The following is a 20,615-nucleotide window of genomic DNA, read 5'->3' on the forward strand; positions in this document are numbered from 1 at the left end:
GTGCACATAGGGTCATTCAGAATAACTTCACACACACCCGCTACTGTGTATTTCCAAGTCTAATTCTGTCACTAAATCCATACCGGTGACCCAGCGCCTAAATACTAGGCCTCAAATTTAATTCCCTCTAAATCTCTCGTTACCCACCGGTGTACTGTTGTTGCTGGGCAAGATATTTAGTGTCCGTCAAAGCACATTTTTTGTTCTGGGTTGAAGTACAATTCCCAATTTAGCAATTTCATAATTTAGTGGTTTCTGCTATATCAGAGCTATTTGAAATCTATCCCAAAAAGGGTATATAATATTGAAGGTGCACATAGGGTCATTCAGAATAACTTCACACACACCCGCTACTGTGTATTTCCAAGTCTAATTCTGGCACTAAACCCATACCTGTCACCCAGCGCCTAAATACTAGGCCTCAAATTTAAATCCCTCTAAATCTCTCGTTACCGTTGTCCTGTTGTAGCTGGGAAAGTTATTTAGTGCCCGTCAAAGCACATTTTTTGTTCTGGGTTGAAGTACAATTCCCAATTTAGCAATTTCATAATTTAGTGGTTCCTGCTATATCAGAGCTATTTGAAATCTATCCCAAAAAGGGTATATAATATTGAAGGTGCACATAGGGTCATTCAGAATAACTTCACACACACGCTACTGTGTATTTCCAAGTCTAATTCTGTCACTAAATCCATACCGGTGACCCAGCGCCTAAATACTAGGCCTCAAATTTAATTCCCTCTAAATCTCTCGTTACCCACCGCTGTACTGTTGTTGCTGGGCAAGATATTTAGTGTCCGTCAAAGCACATTTTTTGTTCTGGGTTGAAGTACAATTCCCAATTTAGCAATTTCATAATTTAGTGGTTTCTGCTATATCAGAGCTATTTGAAATCTATCCCTAAAAGGGTATATAATATTGAAGGTGCACATAGGGTCATTCAGAATAACTTCACACACACCCGCTTCTGTGCATTTCCAAGTCTAATTCTGTCACTAAATCCATACCGGTGACCCAGCGCCTAAATACTAGGCCTCAAATTTAATTCCCTCTAAATCTCTCGTTACCCACCGTTGTACTGTTGTTGCTGGGCAAGATATTTAGTGTCCGTCAAAGCACATTTTTTGTTCTGGGTTGAAGTACAATTCCCAATTTAGCAATTTCATAATTTAGTGGTTTCTGCTATATCAGAGCTATTTGAAATCTATCCCTAAAAGGGTATATAATATTCAAGGTGCACATTGGGTCATTCAGAATAACTTCACACACACACGCTTCTGTGCATTTCCAAGTCTAATTCTGTCACTAAATCCATACCGGTCACCCAGCGCCTAAATACTAGGCCTCAAATTTATATCCCGCTGAATTTGAATACAATACATTGGGCCAAATAATATATTTGTTGTTGTGGTGAACCATAACAATGAGAAAAACATCTAGTAAGGGACGCGGACGTGGACATGGTCGTGGTGGTGTTAGTGGACCCTCTGGTGCTGGGAGAGGACGTGGCCGTTCTGCCACATCCACACGTCCTAGTGTACCAACTACCTCAGGTCCCAGTAGCCGCCAGAATTTACAGCGATATATGGTGGGGCCCAATGCCGTTCTAAGGATGGTAAGGCCTGAGCAGGTACAGGCATTAGTCAATTGGGTGGCCGACAGTGGATCCAGCACGTTCACATTATCTCCCACCCAGTCTTCTGCAGAAAGCGCACAGATGGCGCCTGAAAACCAACCCCATCAGTCTGTCACATCACCCCCATGCATACCAGGGAAACTGTCTCAGCCTCAAGTTATGCAGCAGTCTCTTATGCTGTTTGAAGACTCCGCTGGCAGGGTTTCCCAAGGGCATCCACCTAGCCCTTCCCCAGCGGTGAAAGACATAGAATGCACTGACGCACAACCACTTATGTTTCCTGATGATGAGGACATGGGAATACCACCTCAGCATGTCTCTGATGATGACGAAACACAGGTGCCAACTGCTGCGTCTTTCTGCAGTGTGCAGACTGAACAGGAGGTCAGGGATCAAGACTGGGTGGAAGACGATGCAGGGGACGATGAGGTCCTAGACCCCACATGGAATGAAGGTCGTGCCACTGACTTTCACAGTTCGGAGGAAGAGGCAGTGGTGAGACCGAGCCAACAGCGTAGCAAAAGAGGGAGCAGTGGGCAAAAGCAGAACACCCGCCGCCAAGAGACTCCGCCTGCTACTGACCGCCGCCATCTGGGACCGAGCACCCCAAAGGCAGCTTCAAGGAGTTCCCTGGCATGGCACTTCTTCAAACAATGTGCTGACGACAAGACCCGAGTGGTTTGCACGCTGTGCCATCAGAGCCTGAAGCGAGGCATTAACGTTCTGAACCTGAGCACAACCTGCATGACCAGGCACCTGCATGCAAAGCATGAACTGCAGTGGAGTAAACACCTTAAAACCAAGGAAGTCACTCAGGCTCCCCCTGCTACCTCTTCTGCTGCTGCCGCCTCGGCCTATTCTGCTGCTGCCGCCTCGGCCTCTTCCTCCGCCTCTGGAGGAACGTTGGCACCTGCCGCCCAGCAAACAGGGGATGTACCACCAACACCACCACCACCACCTCCGTCACCAAGCGTCTCAACCATGTCACACGCCAGCGTTCAGCTCTCCATCTCACAAACATTTGATAGAAAGCGTAAATTCCCACCTAGCCACCCTCGATCCCTGGCCCTGAATGCCAGCATTTCTAAACTACTGGCCTATGAAATGCTGTCATTTAGGCTGGTGGACACAGACAGCTTCAAACAGCTCATGTCGCTTGCTGTCCCACAGTATGTTGTTCCCAGCCGGCACTACTTCTCCAAGAGAGCCGTGCCTTCCCTGCACAACCAAGTATCCGATAAAATCAAGTGTGCACTGCGCAACGCCATCTGTGGCAAGGTCCACCTAACCACAGATACGTGGACCAGTAAGCACGGCCAGGGACGCTATATCTCCCTAACTGCACACTGGGTAAATGTAGTGGCAGCTGGGCCCCAGGCGGAGAGCTGTTTGGCGCACGTCCTTCCGCCGCCAAGGATCGCAGGGCAACATTCTTTGCCTCCTGTTGCCACCTCCTCCTTCTCGGCTTCCTCCTCCTCTTCTTCCACCTGCTCATCCAGTCAGCCACACACCTTCACCACCAACTTCAGCACAGCCCGGGGTAAACGTCAGCAGGCCATTCTGAAACTCATATGTTTGGGGGACAGGCCCCACACCGCACAGGAGTTGTGGCGGGGTATAGAACAACAGACCGACGAGTGGTTGCTGCCGGTGAGCCTCAAGCCCGGCCTGGTGGTGTGTGATAATGGGCGAAATCTCGTTGCAGCTCTGGGACTAGCCAATTTGACGCACATCCCTTGCTTGGCGCATGTGCTGAATTTGGTGGTGCAGAAGTTCATTCACAACTACCCCGACATGTCAGAGCTGCTGCATAAAGTGCGGGCCGTCTGTTCGCGCTTCCGGCGTTCACATCCTGCTGCTGCTCGCCTGTCTGCGCTACAGCGTAACTTCGGCCTTCCCGCTCACCGCCTCATATGCGACGTGCCCACCAGGTGGAACTCCACCTTGCACATGCTGGACAGACTGTGCGAGCAGCAGCAGGCCATAGTGGAGTTTCAGCTGCAGCACGCACGGGTCAGTCGCACTACAGAACAGCACCACTTCACCACCAATGACTGGGCCTCCATGCGAGACCTGTGTGCCCTGTTGCGCTGTTTCGAGTACTCCACCAACATGGCCAGTGGCGATGACACCGTTATCAGCGTTACAATACCACTTCTATGTCTCCTTGAGAAAACACTTAGGGCGATGATGGAAGAGGAGGTGGCCCAGGAGGAGGAGGAGGAGGAGGAGGAAGAGGGGTCATTTTTAGCACTTTCAGGCCAGTCTCTTCGAAGTGACTCAGAGGGAGGTTTTTGGCAACAGCAGAGGCCAGGTACAAATGTGGCCAGCCAGGGCCCACTACTGGAGGACGAGGAGGACGAGGATGAGGAGGAGGTGGAGGAGGATGAGGATGAAGCATGGTCACAGCGGGGTGGCACCCAACGCAGCTCGGGTCCATCACTGGTGCGTGGCTGGGGGGAAAGGCAGGACGATGACGATACGCCTCCCACAGAGGACAGCTTGTCCTTATCCCTGGGCAGCCTGGCACACATGAGCGACTACATGCTGCAGTGCCTGCGCAACGACAGCAGAGTTGCCCACATTTTAACCTGTGCGGACTACTGGGTTGCCACCCTGCTGGATCCACGCTACAAAGACAATGTGCCCACCTTACTTCCTGCACTGGAGCGTGATAGGAAGATGCGCGAGTACAAGCGCACGTTGGTAGACGCGCTACTGAGAGCATTCCCAAATGTCACAGGGGAACAAGTGGAAGCCCAAGGCCAAGGCAGAGGAGGAGCAAGAGGTCGCCAAGGCAGCTGTGTCACGGCCAGCTCCTCTGAGGGCAGGGTTAGCATGGCAGAGATGTGGAAAACTTTTGTCAACACGCCACAGCTAACTGCACCACCACCTGATACGCAACGTGTTAGCAGGAGGCAACATTTCACTAACATGGTGGAACAGTACGTGTGCACACCCCTCCACGTACTGACTGATGGTTCGGCCCCATTCAACTTCTGGGTCTCTAAATTGTCAACGTGGCCAGAGCTAGCCTTTTATGCCTTGGAGGTGCTGGCCTGCCCGGCAGCCAGCGTTTTGTCTGAACGTGTATTCAGCACGGCAGGGGGCGTCATTACAGACAAACGCAGCCGCCTGTCTACAGCCAATGTGGACAAGCTGACGTTCATAAAAATGAACCAGGCATGGATCCCACAGGACCTGTCCGTCCCTTGTCCAGATTAGACATTAACTACCTCCCCATAACCATATATTATTGGACTCCAGGGCACTTCCTCATTCAATCCTATTTTTATTTTCATTTTACCATTATATTGCGAGGCTACCCAAAGTTGAATGAACCTCTCCTCTGCCTGTGTGCTAGGCCTAAATATATGCCAATGGACTGTTGCAGTGGTGGGTGACGTGAAGCCTCATTCTCTGCTATGACATGCAGACTGATTCTCTGCTGACATGAAGCCAGATCCTCTGTTACGGGAGCTCTCTCCTCTGCCTGGGTGCTGGGCCTAAATTTATGACAATTGACTGTTGCAGTGGTGGGTGACGTGAAGCCTGATTCTCTGCTATGATATGAAGACTGATTCTCTGCTGACATGAAGCCAGATTGTCTGTTACGGGACCTTTCTCCTCTGCCTGGGTTCTGGGCCTAAATTTATGAAAATTGACTGTTGCAGTGGTGGGTGACGTGAAGCCTGATTCTCTGCTATGATATGAAGACTGATTCTCTGCTGACATGAAGCCAGATTGTCTGTTACGGGACCTCTCTCCTCTGCCTGGGTGCTGGGCCTAAATTTATGAAAATTGACTCTTACAGTGGTGGGTGACGTGAAGCCTGATTCTCTGCTATGATATGAAGACTGATTCTCTGCTGACATGAAGCCAGATTCTCTGTTACGGGACCTCTCTCCTCTGCCTGGGTGCTGGGCCTAAATTTATGACAATGGACTGTTGCAGTGGTGGCTGACGTGAAGCCTGATTCTCTGCTATGACATGCAGACTGATTCTCTGCTGTCATGAAGCCAGATTGTCTGTTACGGGACCTCTCTGCTCTGCCTGTGTGCTAGGCCTAAATATATGCCAATGGACTGTTGCAGTGGTGGCTGACGTGAAGCCTCATTCTCTGCTATGACATGCAGACTGATTCTCTGCTGTCATGAAGCCAGATTGTCTGTTACGGGACCTCTCTGCTCTGCCTGTGTGCTAGGCCTAAATATATGCCAATGGACTGTTGCAGTGGTGGGTGACGTGAAGCCTCATTCTCTGCTATGACATGCAGACTGATTCTCTGCTGACATGAAGCCAGATTGTCTGTTACGGGACCTCTCTGCTCTGCCTGTGTGCTAGGCCTAAATATATGCCAATGGACTGTTGCAGTGGTGGGTGACGTGAAGCCTCATTCTCTGCTATGACATGCAGACTGATTCTCTGCTGACATGAAGCCAGATCCTCTGTTACGGGACCTCTCTGCTCTGCCTGTGTGCTAGGCCTAAATATATGCCAATGGACTGTTGCAGTGGTGGGTGACGTGAAGCCTCATTCTCTGCTATGACATGCAGACTGATTCTCTGCTGACATGAAGCCAGATTGTCTGTTACGGGACCTCTCTGCTCTGCCTGTGTGCTAGGCCTAAATATATGCCAATGGACTGTTGCAGTGGTGGGTGACGTGAAGCCTCATTCTCTGCTATGACATGCAGACTGATTCTCTGCTGACATGAAGCCAGATTGTCTGTTACGGGACCTCTCTGCTCTGCCTGTGTGCTAGGCCTAAATATATGCCAATGGACTGTTGCAGTGGTGGGTGACGTGAAGCCTCATTCTCTGCTATGACATGCAGACTGATTCTCTGCTGACATGAAGCCAGATCCTCTGTTACGGGAGCTCTCTCCTCTGCCTGGGTGCTGGGCCTAAATTTATGACAATTGACTGTTGCAGTGGTGGGTGACGTGAAGCCTGATTCTCTGCTATGATATGAAGACTGATTCTCTGCTGACATGAAGCCAGATTGTCTGTTACGGGACCTTTCTCCTCTGCCTGGGTTCTGGGCCTAAATTTATGAAAATTGACTCTTACAGTGGTGGGTGACGTGAAGCCTGATTCTCTGCTATGATATGAAGACTGATTCTCTGCTGACATGAAGCCAGATTCTCTGTTACGGGACCTTTCTCCTCTGCCTGGGTTCTGGGCCTAAATTTATGAAAATTGACTCTTACAGTGGTGGGTGACGTGAAGCCTGATTCTCTGCTATGATATGAAGACTGATTCTCTGCTGACATGAAGCCAGATTGTCTGTTACGGGACCTTTCTCCTCTGCCTGGGTTCTGGGCCTAAATTTATGAAAATTGACTGTTGCAGTGGTGGGTGACGTGAAGCCTGATTCTCTGCTATGATATGAAGACTGATTCTCTGCTGACATGAAGCCAGATTGTCTGTTACGGGACCTCTCTCCTCTGCCTGGGTGCTGGGCCTAAATTTATGAAAATTGACTCTTACAGTGGTGGGTGACGTGAAGCCTGATTCTCTGCTATGATATGAAGACTGATTCTCTGCTGACATGAAGCCAGATTCTCTGTTACGGGACCTCTCTCCTCTGCCTGGGTGCTGGGCCTAAATTTATGACAATGGACTGTTGCAGTGGTGGCTGACGTGAAGCCTGATTCTCTGCTATGACATGCAGACTGATTCTCTGCTGTCATGAAGCCAGATTGTCTGTTACGGGACCTCTCTGCTCTGCCTGTGTGCTAGGCCTAAATATATGCCAATGGACTGTTGCAGTGGTGGCTGACGTGAAGCCTCATTCTCTGCTATGACATGCAGACTGATTCTCTGCTGTCATGAAGCCAGATTGTCTGTTACGGGACCTCTCTGCTCTGCCTGTGTGCTAGGCCTAAATATATGCCAATGGACTGTTGCAGTGGTGGGTGACGTGAAGCCTCATTCTCTGCTATGACATGCAGACTGATTCTCTGCTGACATGAAGCCAGATCCTCTGTTACGGGACCTCTCTGCTCTGCCTGTGTGCTAGGCCTAAATATATGCCAATGGACTGTTGCAGTGGTGGGTGACGTGAAGCCTCATTCTCTGCTATGACATGCAGACTGATTCTCTGCTGACATGAAGCCAGATTCTCTGTTACGGGACCTCTCTCCTCTGCCTGTGTGCTAGGCCTAAATATATGCCAATGGACTGTTGCAGTGGTGGGTGACGTGAAGCCTCATTCTCTGCTATGACATGCAGACTGATTCTCTGCTGACATGAAGCCAGATTGTCTGTTACGGGACCTCTCTGCTCTGCCTGTGTGCTAGGCCTAAATATATGCCAATGGACTGTTGCAGTGGTGGGTGACGTGAAGCCTCATTCTCTGCTATGACATGCAGACTGATTCTCTGCTGACATGAAGCCAGATTGTCTGTTACGGGACCTCTCTGCTCTGCCTGTGTGCTAGGCCTAAATATATGCCAATGGACTGTTGCAGTGGTGGGTGACGTGAAGCCTCATTCTCTGCTATGACATGCAGACTGATTCTCTGCTGACATGAAGCCAGATCCTCTGTTACGGGAGCTCTCTCCTCTGCCTGGGTGCTGGGCCTAAATTTATGACAATTGACTGTTGCAGTGGTGGGTGACGTGAAGCCTGATTCTCTGCTATGATATGAAGACTGATTCTCTGCTGACATGAAGCCAGATTGTCTGTTACGGGACCTTTCTCCTCTGCCTGGGTTCTGGGCCTAAATTTATGAAAATTGACTCTTACAGTGGTGGGTGACGTGAAGCCTGATTCTCTGCTATGATATGAAGACTGATTCTCTGCTGACATGAAGCCAGATTCTCTGTTACGGGACCTCTCTCCTCTGCCTGGGTGCTGGGTAGTGTTGAGCGCGAATATTCGAAAAGCAAATTTTTTTCGCGAATATCGCAACTTCGCGATTTCGCGAATATTTCGAATATAGTGCTATATATTCGTAAAAACGAATATTCGTTTTTTGTTTCCCCCCCCCCCCCCACAAAATTACAGTACACATATAATTGATTGTTTCCCAAAGGTCCAACAGCTCAGATCTTACTCACATTGCCTAGAAAGTGATTGAGGCGCGAATCTTCGTAAGGCGATTTTATTAGCGCACATGCGAATATCGGCACGTCCCAGAACAGAGGCAAAGGGCTTTGCATTCATACATTAGTGAATTGAGTTGCGAATCTTCGTAAGGCGATTTTATTAGCGCACATGCGAATATCTACACTTGTCCCAGAACAGAGGCAAAGGGCTTTGCATTCATACATTAGTGATTGAATTGAGCTGCGAATCTTCGTAAGGCGATTTTATTAACGCAAATGCAAATATCTACACTTGTCCCCAGAACAGAGAGGCAAAGGCCTGTGCATTCATATAGTATAGCACCATATTCGCGAATACGTAGAACTTCGTAAAATTCGATTTACGAATATTCGTATTTTTTATTTTACTTTCCACCTTACAGATTACATTGATCTGTACTCTGTCAACTACTGTCATCACCCCCCACTGTATCTCGATTGATTCCCAAAAGTCTCACATTCCCTAGAAAGTGATTGAGGTGCGAATCTTCGTAAGGCGATTTTATTAGCGCACATGCGAATATCTACACTTGTCCCAGAACAGAGGCAAAGGGCATTGCATTCATACATTAGTGATTGAATTGAGTTGCGAATCTTCGTAAGGCGATTTCATTAGCGCACATGTGAATTTTGCATAGCATATGTATTATGCGATAATTCGAATTATCGCATATGCGAAATAATAACGAATTTGAATAATCGCGAATATTTTACGAATATTCTTTCGAATATTCACAAAATTTCGCGAATTCGAATATGGGACATGCCGCTCAACACTAGTGCTGGGCCTAAATTTATGACAATGGACTGTTGCAGTGGTGGGTGACGTGAAGCCTGATTCTCTGCTATGACATGCAGACTGATTCTCTGCTGACATGAAGCCAGATTGTCTGTTACGGGACCTCTCTCCTCTGCCTGGGTGCTGGGCCTAAATATATGCCAATGGACTGTTGCAGTGGTGGCTGACGTGAAGCCTCATTCTCTGCTATGACATGCAGACTAATTCTCTGCTGACATGAAGACAGATTCTCTGTTACGGGACCTCTCTCCTCTGCCTGGGTGCCGGGGCCTAAATATCTGAGAATGGACTGTTCCAGTGGTGGCTGACGTGAAGCCTCATTCTCTGCTATGACATGCAGACTAATTCTCTGCTGACATGAAGACAGATTCTCTGTTACGGGACCTCCCTCCTCTGCCTGGGTGCTGGGCCTAAATATATGCCAATGGACTGTTGCAGTGGTGGCTGACGTGAAGCCTCATTCTCTGCTATGACATGCAGACTAATTCTCTGCTGACATGAAGACAGATTCTCTGTTACGGGACCTCCCTCCTCTGCCTGGGTGCTGGGCCTAAATATATGCCAATGGACTGTTGCAGTGGTGGCTGACGTGAAGCCTCATTCTCTGCTATGACATGCAGACTGATTCTCTGCTGACATGAAGCCAGATTCTCTGTTACGGGACCTCTCTCCTCTGCCTGTGTGTGTGCTGGGCCTAAATATATGCCAATGGACTGTTGCAGTGGTGGCTGACGTGAAGCCTCATTCTCTGCTATGACATGCAGACTGATTCTCTGCTGACATGAAGCCAGATTCTCTGTTACGGGACCTCTCTCCTCTGCCTGTGTGTGTGCTGGGCCTAAATATATGCCAATGGACTGTTGCAGTGGTGGCTGACGTGAAGCCTCATTCTCTGCTATGACATGCAGACTAATTCTCTGCTGACATGAAGACAGATTCTCTGTTACGGGACCTCCCTCCTCTGCCTGGGTGCTGGGCCTAAATATATGCCAATGGACTGTTGCAGTGGTGGCTGACGTGAAGCCTCATTCTCTGCTATGACATGCAGACTGATTCTCTGCTGACATGAAGCCAGATTCTCTGTTACGGGACCTCTCTCCTCTGCCTGTGTGTGTGCTGGGCCTAAATATATGCCAATGGACTGTTGCAGTGGTGGCTGACGTGAAGCCTCATTCTCTGCTATGACATGCAGACTGATTCTCTGCTGACATGAAGCCAGATTCTCTGTTACGGGACCTCTCTCCTCTGCCTGTGTGTGTGCTGGGCCTAAATATATGCCAATGGACTGTTGCAGTGGTGGCTGACGTGAAGCCTCATTCTCTGCTATGACATGCAGACTAATTCTCTGCTGACATGAAGACAGATTCTCTGTTACGGGACCTCCCTCCTCTGCCTGGGTGCTGGGCCTAAATATATGCCAATGGACTGTTGCAGTGGTGGCTGACGTGAAGCCTCATTCTCTGCTATGACATGCAGACTAATTCTCTGCTGACATGAAGACAGATTCTCTGTTACGGGACCTCTCTCCTCTGCCTGGGTGCCGGGGCCTAAATATCTGAGAATGGACTGTTCCAGTGGTGGGTGACGGGAAGCCAGATTCTCTGCTATGGAACCTCTCTCCAATTGATTTTGGTTAATTTTTATTTATTTAATTTTTATTTTAATTCATTTCCCTATCCACATTTGTTTGCAGGGGATTTACCTACATGTTGCTGCCTTTTGCAGCCCTCTAGCTCTTTCCTGGGCTGTTTTACAGCCTTTTTAGTGCCGAAAAGTTCGGGTCCCCATTGACTTCAATGGGGTTCGGGTTCGGGACGAAGTTCGGATCGGGTTCGGATCCCGAACCCGAACATTTCCGGGATGTTCGGCCGAACTTCTCGAACCCGAACATCCAGGTGTTCGCTCAACTCTACCCAGAATGCTTTTCTGGGCGGCTTATACTTCCTCTTGGAGTGTGTGTGCATGCTGACTTTGTTCTCCTGTCTGCTACAAAGCTAAGTGTTGTACCGTTATCTGTTATTTTCTGTTTGCTGGATCCCAGGTGACCCTGACTCCCTCCGTATCTTGTGTAGGGAGCCGGTGGTCGTGTCCCCTCACTATTGTAGGGTGCTCAGGGCTTTATAGTCAAGGTTCGTGGATATGCAAACCTCCACCATTAAGATCTTTGCATAGGCTGAGCAGCCAGGGAAAGTCTCAGGTCTTCTGCAGGGGTCTCCCTTGGTTCCTTAGCTTTGGATCCAGTGAGTCATTTATACATGTTGTTTTGCCTTGTTTCCTGTACACCGTCCGTGACATTATAAGCCGCCATAACCGTCTCAAGCATGGATCCGGTTTCACTTTTGGCTGAACGCTTCCAGGGTCTTTCATTGGAGGTAGATGATCTCCGTAAGACTTTCTCAGCTTCAAGTGACCGGTTCAGCTTGCGTTCATGGAGTTTGTTCTGAGCCTAAGATCTCGCTCCCGGATACGTTCTCCGGGGGTAGTGAGAATTTTGTGCGTTTTAGAGAGGCTTGCAAACTCCATTTTCGCCTTCTTCCCCACTCCTCTGGTGATGAGGAACGGAGGGTGGGGATCATTATATCGCTGCTCAGAGGTAATGCTCAGTCCTGGGCCTTTTCGCTGCCGGAGGGGGCACGGCCCCTCTGTTCAGTCGATGAATTCTTTTTAGCCCAGGGTCAGATATATGATGATCCGGATCGTATTGCTCTGGCTGAGTCTAGACTGCGTCTGTTATGCCAGGGTAAACAATCCGCAGAGATATACTGCTCAGAATTTCGGAGATGGGCAGCTGATACTGGTTGGAATGATGCTGCACTCCGAAGTCAATTTTGCCATGGTCTTTCAGAGGGATTGAAAGATGCATTTGCCTTTCATGAGAGGCCTATTTCTTTGGACTCTGCTATGTCTCAGGCCGTTCGTATTGAGAGGCGTCTTAGAGAGAGAGGAGAGATGTCCCCTTCCTGTCATACTCAGTCCCAGGACAGTGCAGCGGTCCCATTCTGTGCGCAGGGGTCTCAGTTGCCGTCAGCCCCTTCTGAGCAGGAGCCCATGCAGCTGGGGTTGATTGCTTCTGACAATAGAAGATTCAGCTCGCATGGGAGGGTTTGTTTTTGTTGTGGAGGTATAAATCTTTTGGCAAATATTTGTCCCTCTAGGAGATTCAGGCAGTTTTCTGGGAGTAATAAAGAAACAAAGGAAAAAAATCTTTTAAAAATGTTCCGTCTGTTACTATTGGCAGGGTTGAGGCGGAAATTGAAGGTTTTCCATTTGCTTGTAGTTCCCGTTTTGTCCTGCCGGCTAGGGTGGCGCTAGAGAGCAAGAACATTTTTTGTGAGATTTTTGTAGATAGTGGAGCAGCTGTCAATCTCATTGATAATCAATTTGCGATAACTCATGGTTTCCAGGTGTGCACTTTGGGAAAGAATATTCCTGTTTTTGCTATCGATTCCGCTCCACTTTCTCAAAAATCATTAAAGGGCATAGTTCACAATATCCGTTTAATTGTGAGTGATGCTCATGTTGAGGATGTGTCATGTTTCGTCCTTAGCGGGTTGCCTACTCCTCTAGTGTTGGGGCTACCCTGGCTCACTAACCATAACCCCACCATTGATTGGCAAGCGAGGCAAATAAATGGTTGGAGTGACTTTTGCTGAGAGAATTGCCTCACGACATCTGTTTCTGAGGTTTCTACTAAGACTGTACCATCTTTTCTCTCTGAATTTTCGGATGTCTTCTCTGAGAGTGGAGTCCAGGATTTGCCCCCGCACAGGGAGTACGATTGCCCTATTAATCTCATCCCAGGCGCCAAACTGCCTAAATCTCGTTTATACAATCTTTCCCAACCTGAAAGGGTCGCTATGCGTGCTTATATCTCTGAGAGTCTGAGAAAGGGACACATACGACCCTCAAAGTCACCTGTTGCCGCTGGTTTTTTCTTTGTTAAGAAAAAAGATGGTTCTTTAAGACCTTGTCTGGATTTCAGGGAGCTGAACAGTATCACAATTCGTGACCCTTATCCGCTTCCTCTGATCCCGGACCTGTTTAACCAGGTTGTTGGGGCTAAAGTCTTTTCCAAATTAGATTTAAGAGGGGCATACAACCTGGTCAGGGTCAGAGAAGGGGACGAATGGAAGACGGCCTTCAATACCCCTGAGGGCCATTTTGAAAATTTGGTTATGCCTTTTGGTTTGATGAATGCCCCAGCCGTTTTTCAGCATTTCGTGAACAGCATTTTTTATCATTTGATGGGAAAATTTGTATTGGTGTATTTGGATGACATTTTGATTTTTTCTCCCGATTTCAAAACTCATAAAGGAACATTTACGTCAGGTCTTGCTCATCCTGCGGGAGAATAAATAATATGCGAAACTGGAAAAATGTGTGTTTGCGGTTCCAGAAATTCAATTTCTGGGGTTTCTTCTCTCCGCTTCTGGTTTTCGCATGGACCCCGAGAAGGTCCGCGCTGTGCTTGAGTGGGAGCTTCCTGAGAATCAGAAGGCGCTGATGCGTTTTTTGGGCTTTGCCAATTATTACAGGAAGTTCATTTTGAATTATTCTTCTATTGTTAAACCACTCACTGATATGACCAGAAAGGGGGTAGATTTTTCTTCTTGGTCAGTAGAGGCGCGTAAGGCTTTTTCTGATATCAAGGAGAGTTTTGCTTCCGCTCCCATCTTGGTGCAACCTGATGTTTCTTTACCCTTCATAGTTGAGGTTGATGCTTCTGAGGTGGGTGTGAGGGCGGTCTTGTCTCAGGGTTCCTCTCCTGCCAATTGGCGACCGTGTGCCTTTTTCTCAAGAAAACTCTCCTCCGCAGAGAGAAATTACGATGTGGGAGATAGGGAATTGTTGGCCATCAAGTTGGCTTTTGAGGAATGGCGCCATTGGCTAGAGGGAGCCAGACACCCTATTACCGTATTTACTGACCATAAAAATCTGGCCTACTTGGAGTCAGCCAAGCGTCTGAACCCGAGACAGGCCAGATGGTCGTTGTTCTTTTCTAGGTTTAATTTTGTTGTCACGTTCCGCCCTGGAGTTAAGAATGTGAAGGCAGATGCCCTGTCATGTTGTTTTCCGGGAGGCGGGAATTTTGAAGACCCGGGTCCCATTTTGGCTGAAGGTGTGGTGGTCTCTGCTCTTTTTCCTGAATTGGAGGCAGAGGTGCAGGCAGCCCAGTCAGAGGCTCCTGATCTTTGTCCTCCTGGGAGGTTGTTTGTGCCTCTCGCTTTAAGACACAAGATTTTTAAAGAACACCACGATACGGTCCTTGCTGGGCACCCGGGGGTAAGAGCCACACTGGATCTCATCGCTCTGAGATTCTGGTGGCCTGCGCTTCGTAAGTCGGTTGAGGGTTTTGTGGCAGCCTGCGAGACTTGCGCTCGTGCCAAAGTCCCTCATTCACGGCCATCAGGTCCTCTCCTTCCCTTACCCATTCCTTCCCGTCCTTGGACACATCTGTCCATGGACTTCATAACGGACCTGCCTCGTTCCTCGGGGAAGACCGTGATTCTGGTGGTGGTGGACCGTTTTAGCAAAATGGTGCATTTCATCCCTTTTCCTGGTTTGCCCAATGCTAAGACGCTGGCGCAGGCATTTATTGATCACATTGTCAAATTGCACGGTATTCCTTCAGACATAGTCTCTGATAGGGGCACGCAGTTTGTTTCCAGATTCTGGAAGGCTTTCTGTTCTCGCTTGGGGGTTCGGTTGTCATTCTCTTCTGCTTTCCACCCGCAGTCGAATGGCCAGACAGAGCGCGTCAATCAGAATCTGGAGACATATCTGCGCTGTTTTGTGGCGGAGAATCAAGAGGATTGGTGTTCTTTTTTGTCCCTTGCTGAGTTTGCTTTAAATAACCGTCGTCAGGAGTCCTCTGATAAGTCACCATTTTTTGGTGCATATGGGTTTCATCCGCAGTTTGGGACTTTCTCGGGAGAGGGGTCTTCTGGTTTACCTGATGAGGACAGATTCTCCTCCTCTTTGTCATCTATTTGGCAAAAGATTCAGGATAATCTAAAGAGCATGAGTGAGAGATATAAGCGTGTGGCAGATAAGAAACGTGTGCTTGGTCCGGACCTGAATGTTGGTGATCTGGTGTGGTTGTCTACCAAGAATATCAAATTGAAGGTTCCCTCCTGGAAGTTGGGTCCTAGGTTTATTGGGCCTTACAAAATCCTGTCTGTCATCAATCCTGTTGCATACCGTCTTGATCTTCCTCAGACTTGGAAGATCCATAATGTTTTTCATAAGTCCTTATTGAAACCTTATGTTCAACCCATTGTACCCTCGCCTTTGCCTCCTCCTCCGATTATGGTTGATGGGAATCTTGAATTTCAGGTCTCAGGGATTGTGGATTCTCGTCTTGTCCGCGGTTCTCTTCAGTACCTTGTTCATTGGGAGGGGTATGGTCCTGAGGAGAGGATGTGGGTCCCAGTGACGGACATTAAGGCCTCTCGTCTCATCAGGGCTTTCCATAGGTCCCATCCTGAGAAGGTGGGTTCTGAGTGTCCGGAGTCCACTCGTAGAGGGAGGGGTACTGTCACAACCAGACAGCTGAGAAGCTCTGACAGAGGCCTTTCAGAACCTCCTCCTTGAGTTTCTGTGTTGTGGTATTCAGTTCCTCCTCTCGTTAGCTTCTCTCAGCTGTCATGTGTTGGACTAATTGCTTCCCTTTAAATTCCTCCCCAGAATGCTTTTCTGGGCGGCTTATACTACTTCCTGGAGTGTGTGTGCATGCTGACTTTGTTCTCCTGTCTGCTACAAAGCTAAGTGTTGTACCTTTATCTGTTATTTTCTGTTTGCTGGATCCCAGGTGACCCTGACTCCCTCCGTATCTTGTGTAGGGAGCCAGTGGTCGTGTCCCCTCACTATTGTAGGGTGCTCAGGGCTTTATAGTCAAGGTTTGTGGATATGCAAACCTCCACCATTAGGATCTTTGCATAGGCTGAGCAGCCAGGGAAAGTGCCAGGTCTTCTGCAGGGGTCTCCCTTGGTTCCTTAGTTTTGGATCCAGTCATTTATACATGTTGCTTTGCCTTGTTTTCTGTACACCGTCCGTGACAGTTGGGCAGTGTTGACACAATTATTTGATTTTGTTTTAGGGGCAGCGCCTTGTCTTGCATGGATCTTCGGGCATTCATACGTCTACTGGGGGGCCTTACGCGCAGATGTTAGAAGGAACGGACGCCAGTTGGGTTTCCCGACGGAGGAATTGCTAATCCGGTGGATTGGTTTGAGGGGGCTCCTTTGGGGGCCGGTTTTGCCCGAAATTCACATTAATGCCACTTTAGATCAGCCGCCTGATATATTGGTGCTTCACGTTGGAGGCAACGATTTGGGAGTGCGGCGTTCCCGGGATGTGATTCGGGATATCAAGTTGGATGTGCTGCGCTTATTGTCGGAGTTTCTGGATTTGTTGCTGGTATGGTCGGAGGTGGTTGCGAGGTGTTGCTGGCGGTTTGCTAGGTCGGTGGAGCGGATCAATAAAGCCCGAGCAAAGTTGAATAAGGATTGTTGTGCGTCACCGGGAGTTGGAGGCGGCGTCGCCTCAATTCTTAAGAGATGATTGTGTACATCTGAATGATGTGGGCATGGACATGTGGGCTTTAGGTATCCAGGAGGGTTTGGAGACGGCCATTAGGGTGTGGCAGGATGCCCACAGGTGAGGTGTCACCGGTGGCTGCTGGAAATAGGATCCTGGGGAGCAATTCAATGGTTAAGAGGTGCAGGACATGTTGGAGCCTGCATCTCAGATGGTTTGTTAATGCTGAGGATGGGGCCCCTGTTTGGGCTACAAGGCCTACAGGGGGGATACTAGTATACTTCAAGGAGTTGGTGCCCTTGGGTCGGTGAGTGCGGCCAAGGGTAAGTCTTGAAGTGCGAGGTGAGGCGGTGAAGGAGGATACGGCTCGTTTGGGTTGCCCTCCAGGATCCTTGTTACGGTGCAGTAGGTGATAAGGTTGATGGATGTGTAAAATCATGGTCATTTCACCAAGCAAGTAAGTGTTGGTGTGGTTATTTAAAGGGGGTAACAGGGTAGGTTTTGTAGCCGGAGGAGATTCTTCCATCCTATTAAATCAGTAGTTTTAACTTTGCATGGGGGAAATAGGAAAATGTACAAAAATGTCCAAATGTCAAAGTACTCCCTGCTCCAGGGCACTACACTTGCCAAGGGAGTAACAGATGGGAAGGAGATAGGATAGAACAAAGTCTGGATCCTATTGTCCCAGGTTGTGTGTTAGGGTATATAAACCATGAAGGGAGGCGTTATCTAGAGTCTTGGAGCCAACTCTGTTCTCTCATTAACATGTTATCTTCTGTACACCACAAGGATGGCAGAGTGAGTAACAACACCTCTGAAATACTTAGTCTCAGAAGACAACTGCACTGCTGGAGACACAGACAGCCCTGGAGAGAATGACTGAGAAGTGGCCATGACTCCTCATGGCCAAGGTCCACAATGACCCCTCAAGGCCAACATTTATTTAGAAAATGTGACCCTGATCACTGTCTCACCTGTATGCATATTGTTCTCCAACTTCAGGGTTCCTCCAGCTGTCAGGTTATAGCCAGAGAGCTGAATTGGCCTCAGCCAAGGGTCAAAGGCAACATTCTGTATGTCGACATTAATAGGGGACTGCGCCTTCCCACCACACTCCGGGAAATACTTGTCCCATTCCAGCTTATCTGGAACATGAAGAGAACATGAAAAATAGTCATTAACTGCAAGAATCTGCCCCATGGTCATGCGCTACACTTACACCCCTGCAGGACTACACTGACCTCACACTATCCTGCGTATCTACAGGTCAGATACTGATAGGATGAAGCTGATGAGTGATGTGTCTACAGGTCAGATACTGATAGGATGAAGCTGATGAGTGATGTGTCTATAGGTCAGATACTGACAGGATGAAGCTGATGAGTGATGGGTCTATAGGTCAGATACTGATAGGATGAAGCTGATACATGATATATGTCTATAGGTCAGATACCGATAGGATGAAGCTCATGAGTGATGTGTCTATAGGTCAGATACTGATAGGATGAAGCTGATAAGTGATGTGTCTATAGGTCAGATACTGATAGGATGAAGCTGATGAGTGATGTGTCTATAGGTCAGATACTGATAGGATGAAGCTGATGAGAGATGTGTCTATAGGTCAGATACTGATAGGATGAAGCTGATGAGTGATGGGTCTATAGGTCAGATACTGATAGGATGAAGCTGATACATGATATATGTCTATAGGTCAGATACCGATAGGATGAAGCTCATGAGTGATGTGTCTATAGGTCAGATACTGATAGGATGAAGCTGATGAGTGATATGTCTATAGGTCAGATACTGATAGGATGAAGCTGAGTGATGTATCTACAGGTCAGATACTGATAGAATGAAGCTGATGAGTGATGTGTCTATAGGTCAGATACTGATAGGATGAAGCTGATGAGTGATGTGTCTATAGGTGAGATACTGATAGGATGAAGCTGATGAGTGATGTGTCTATAGGTCAGATACTGATAGGATGAAGCTGATGAGTGATGTGTCTATAGGTCAGATACTGATGGGATGAAGCTGATGAGTGATGTGTCTATAGGTCAGATACTGATGGGATGAAGCTGATGAGTGATGTGTCTATAGGTCAGATACTGATAGGATGAAGCTGATGAGTGATGTGTCTATAGGTCCGATATGGATAAGAGTCATGAAACGCTATAAATTCTTCCCTTTAAAGGGTTTCTAGCACCACATTTTGACCTGATTAGCTGTCAGACAGCAGCGATCTGCCAGGGTCTGCTATTGTAATCCCTTTCTCTGCAACGGTTTCCCTAAAAGACTTTTATTGCTATGCAAATGAGCCTCTAGGTGCTATGGGGGCGTCTTTTCAGCACCTAGAGGCTCCGTCTACTCACCATGTCTGTCCCCCAGCTCGTCCCTCCAGCCCGCCCATCTCTAGATTGACAGCCTCCATCGCGGCCGAATTCTCACGCCTGCGCTGTGTGTCTGTATTCGGCGCAGGCGCAGGGACTGTCAGACCACTCGCTGCACCTGTGCAACTCCACTGCGCCTGCGCATCTCCACTGCTTGAGGACGGGCGTCATCTGTTCCTGGGAGCACTCTGACGTCATCGGCGCAGTGAACAGTCCGACAATCACTGCGCCTGCGTCAAATACAGACACACATGGCGCAGGCACGAGAATTCGGCCACGACGGAGGCTGTCAATCTAGAGATGGGCGGGCTGGAGGGACGAGCTGGGCGGCAGACATGGTGAGTAGACGGAGCCTCTAGGTGCTGAAAAGACGCCCCCATAGCACCTAGAGGCTCATTTGCATAGCAATAAAAGTTAGTCTTTTAGGGAAACCGCTGCAGAGAAAGGGATTACAATAGCAGACCCTGGCAGATCGCTGCTGTCTGACAGCTAATCAGGTCAAAATGTGGTGCTAGAAACCCTTTATTTAACCTGTGCTATTTTTTTTTAACAAATAGGAGACAGATATAAGGTTCTTACCGGTGTAGCCCCAGTGATGATGACCTGGACCTGTAATGGAAAAGATAAGACCATTAGAAGATGTCAATAGAAATGAGGAAATTAAAATCATTTTGAATTCCGGAAGATCTTATTTAGAGGAATAGCGCAAAGCTGTGTGTGGCGGACATAACCTCGCCACTGGGTTTTGGAGGGGCCTGGTTGCCAGCCTCTTGCCCCAGGATTATGGCCCATATACTAAAAACTTGAAGAAGACAGACCGGCCACACAGCCTAAATCTGTGGAACTGTTTTGGGCAGGAAAGCCATGTTTGCGGTCGGCCAAATGTGACTTCCATGGAATTCGGGAACCCCTGCTCGGATCTGGGTGATTTCTGGATATGTTGTTCGCCCAGATCAGAGGGGTGTTTTCTGTGATTTGGGGAAAAATTAGTGTTTTCTGCCTGTGGGTGATTAAGTTAGCCCCTTATGTTTAGTATTTGTATCACAGGCAGAGCCCATTGTGTTGGTTAATTGCATCACAGGCAGAGGGGAGGGGGGTTGTGTACAATTGCTGGGAGTGTTTCCATACTGTAAATGCATGTGATTGGCTAATGTA

General features: G+C 48.4%; 1 protein-coding gene across 1 annotated transcript in view; it reads right to left on the reverse strand.

The window, feature by feature from the left end:
- LOC122935558 (carbonic anhydrase 9-like) overlaps nt 1-20,130 on the reverse strand; it is an 87,129-nt gene extending 66,999 nt beyond the window's left edge. The window contains exons 1-2 of the mRNA XM_044291326.1: nt 20,040-20,130; nt 18,042-18,212 (exon numbers count right to left, since the gene is read on the reverse strand). Of these exons, the coding sequence (XP_044147261.1) occupies nt 18,042-18,212; nt 20,040-20,130 (262 nt within the window). The remainder of the gene's footprint in view (nt 1-18,041; nt 18,213-20,039) is intronic.
- Between the last annotated feature and the right edge of the window lie 485 nt (nt 20,131-20,615).

The sequence above is a fragment of the Bufo gargarizans genome, chromosome 4 (assembly GCF_014858855.1).
Source record: "Bufo gargarizans isolate SCDJY-AF-19 chromosome 4, ASM1485885v1, whole genome shotgun sequence".
Classification (NCBI taxonomy): domain Eukaryota; kingdom Metazoa; phylum Chordata; class Amphibia; order Anura; family Bufonidae; genus Bufo; species Bufo gargarizans.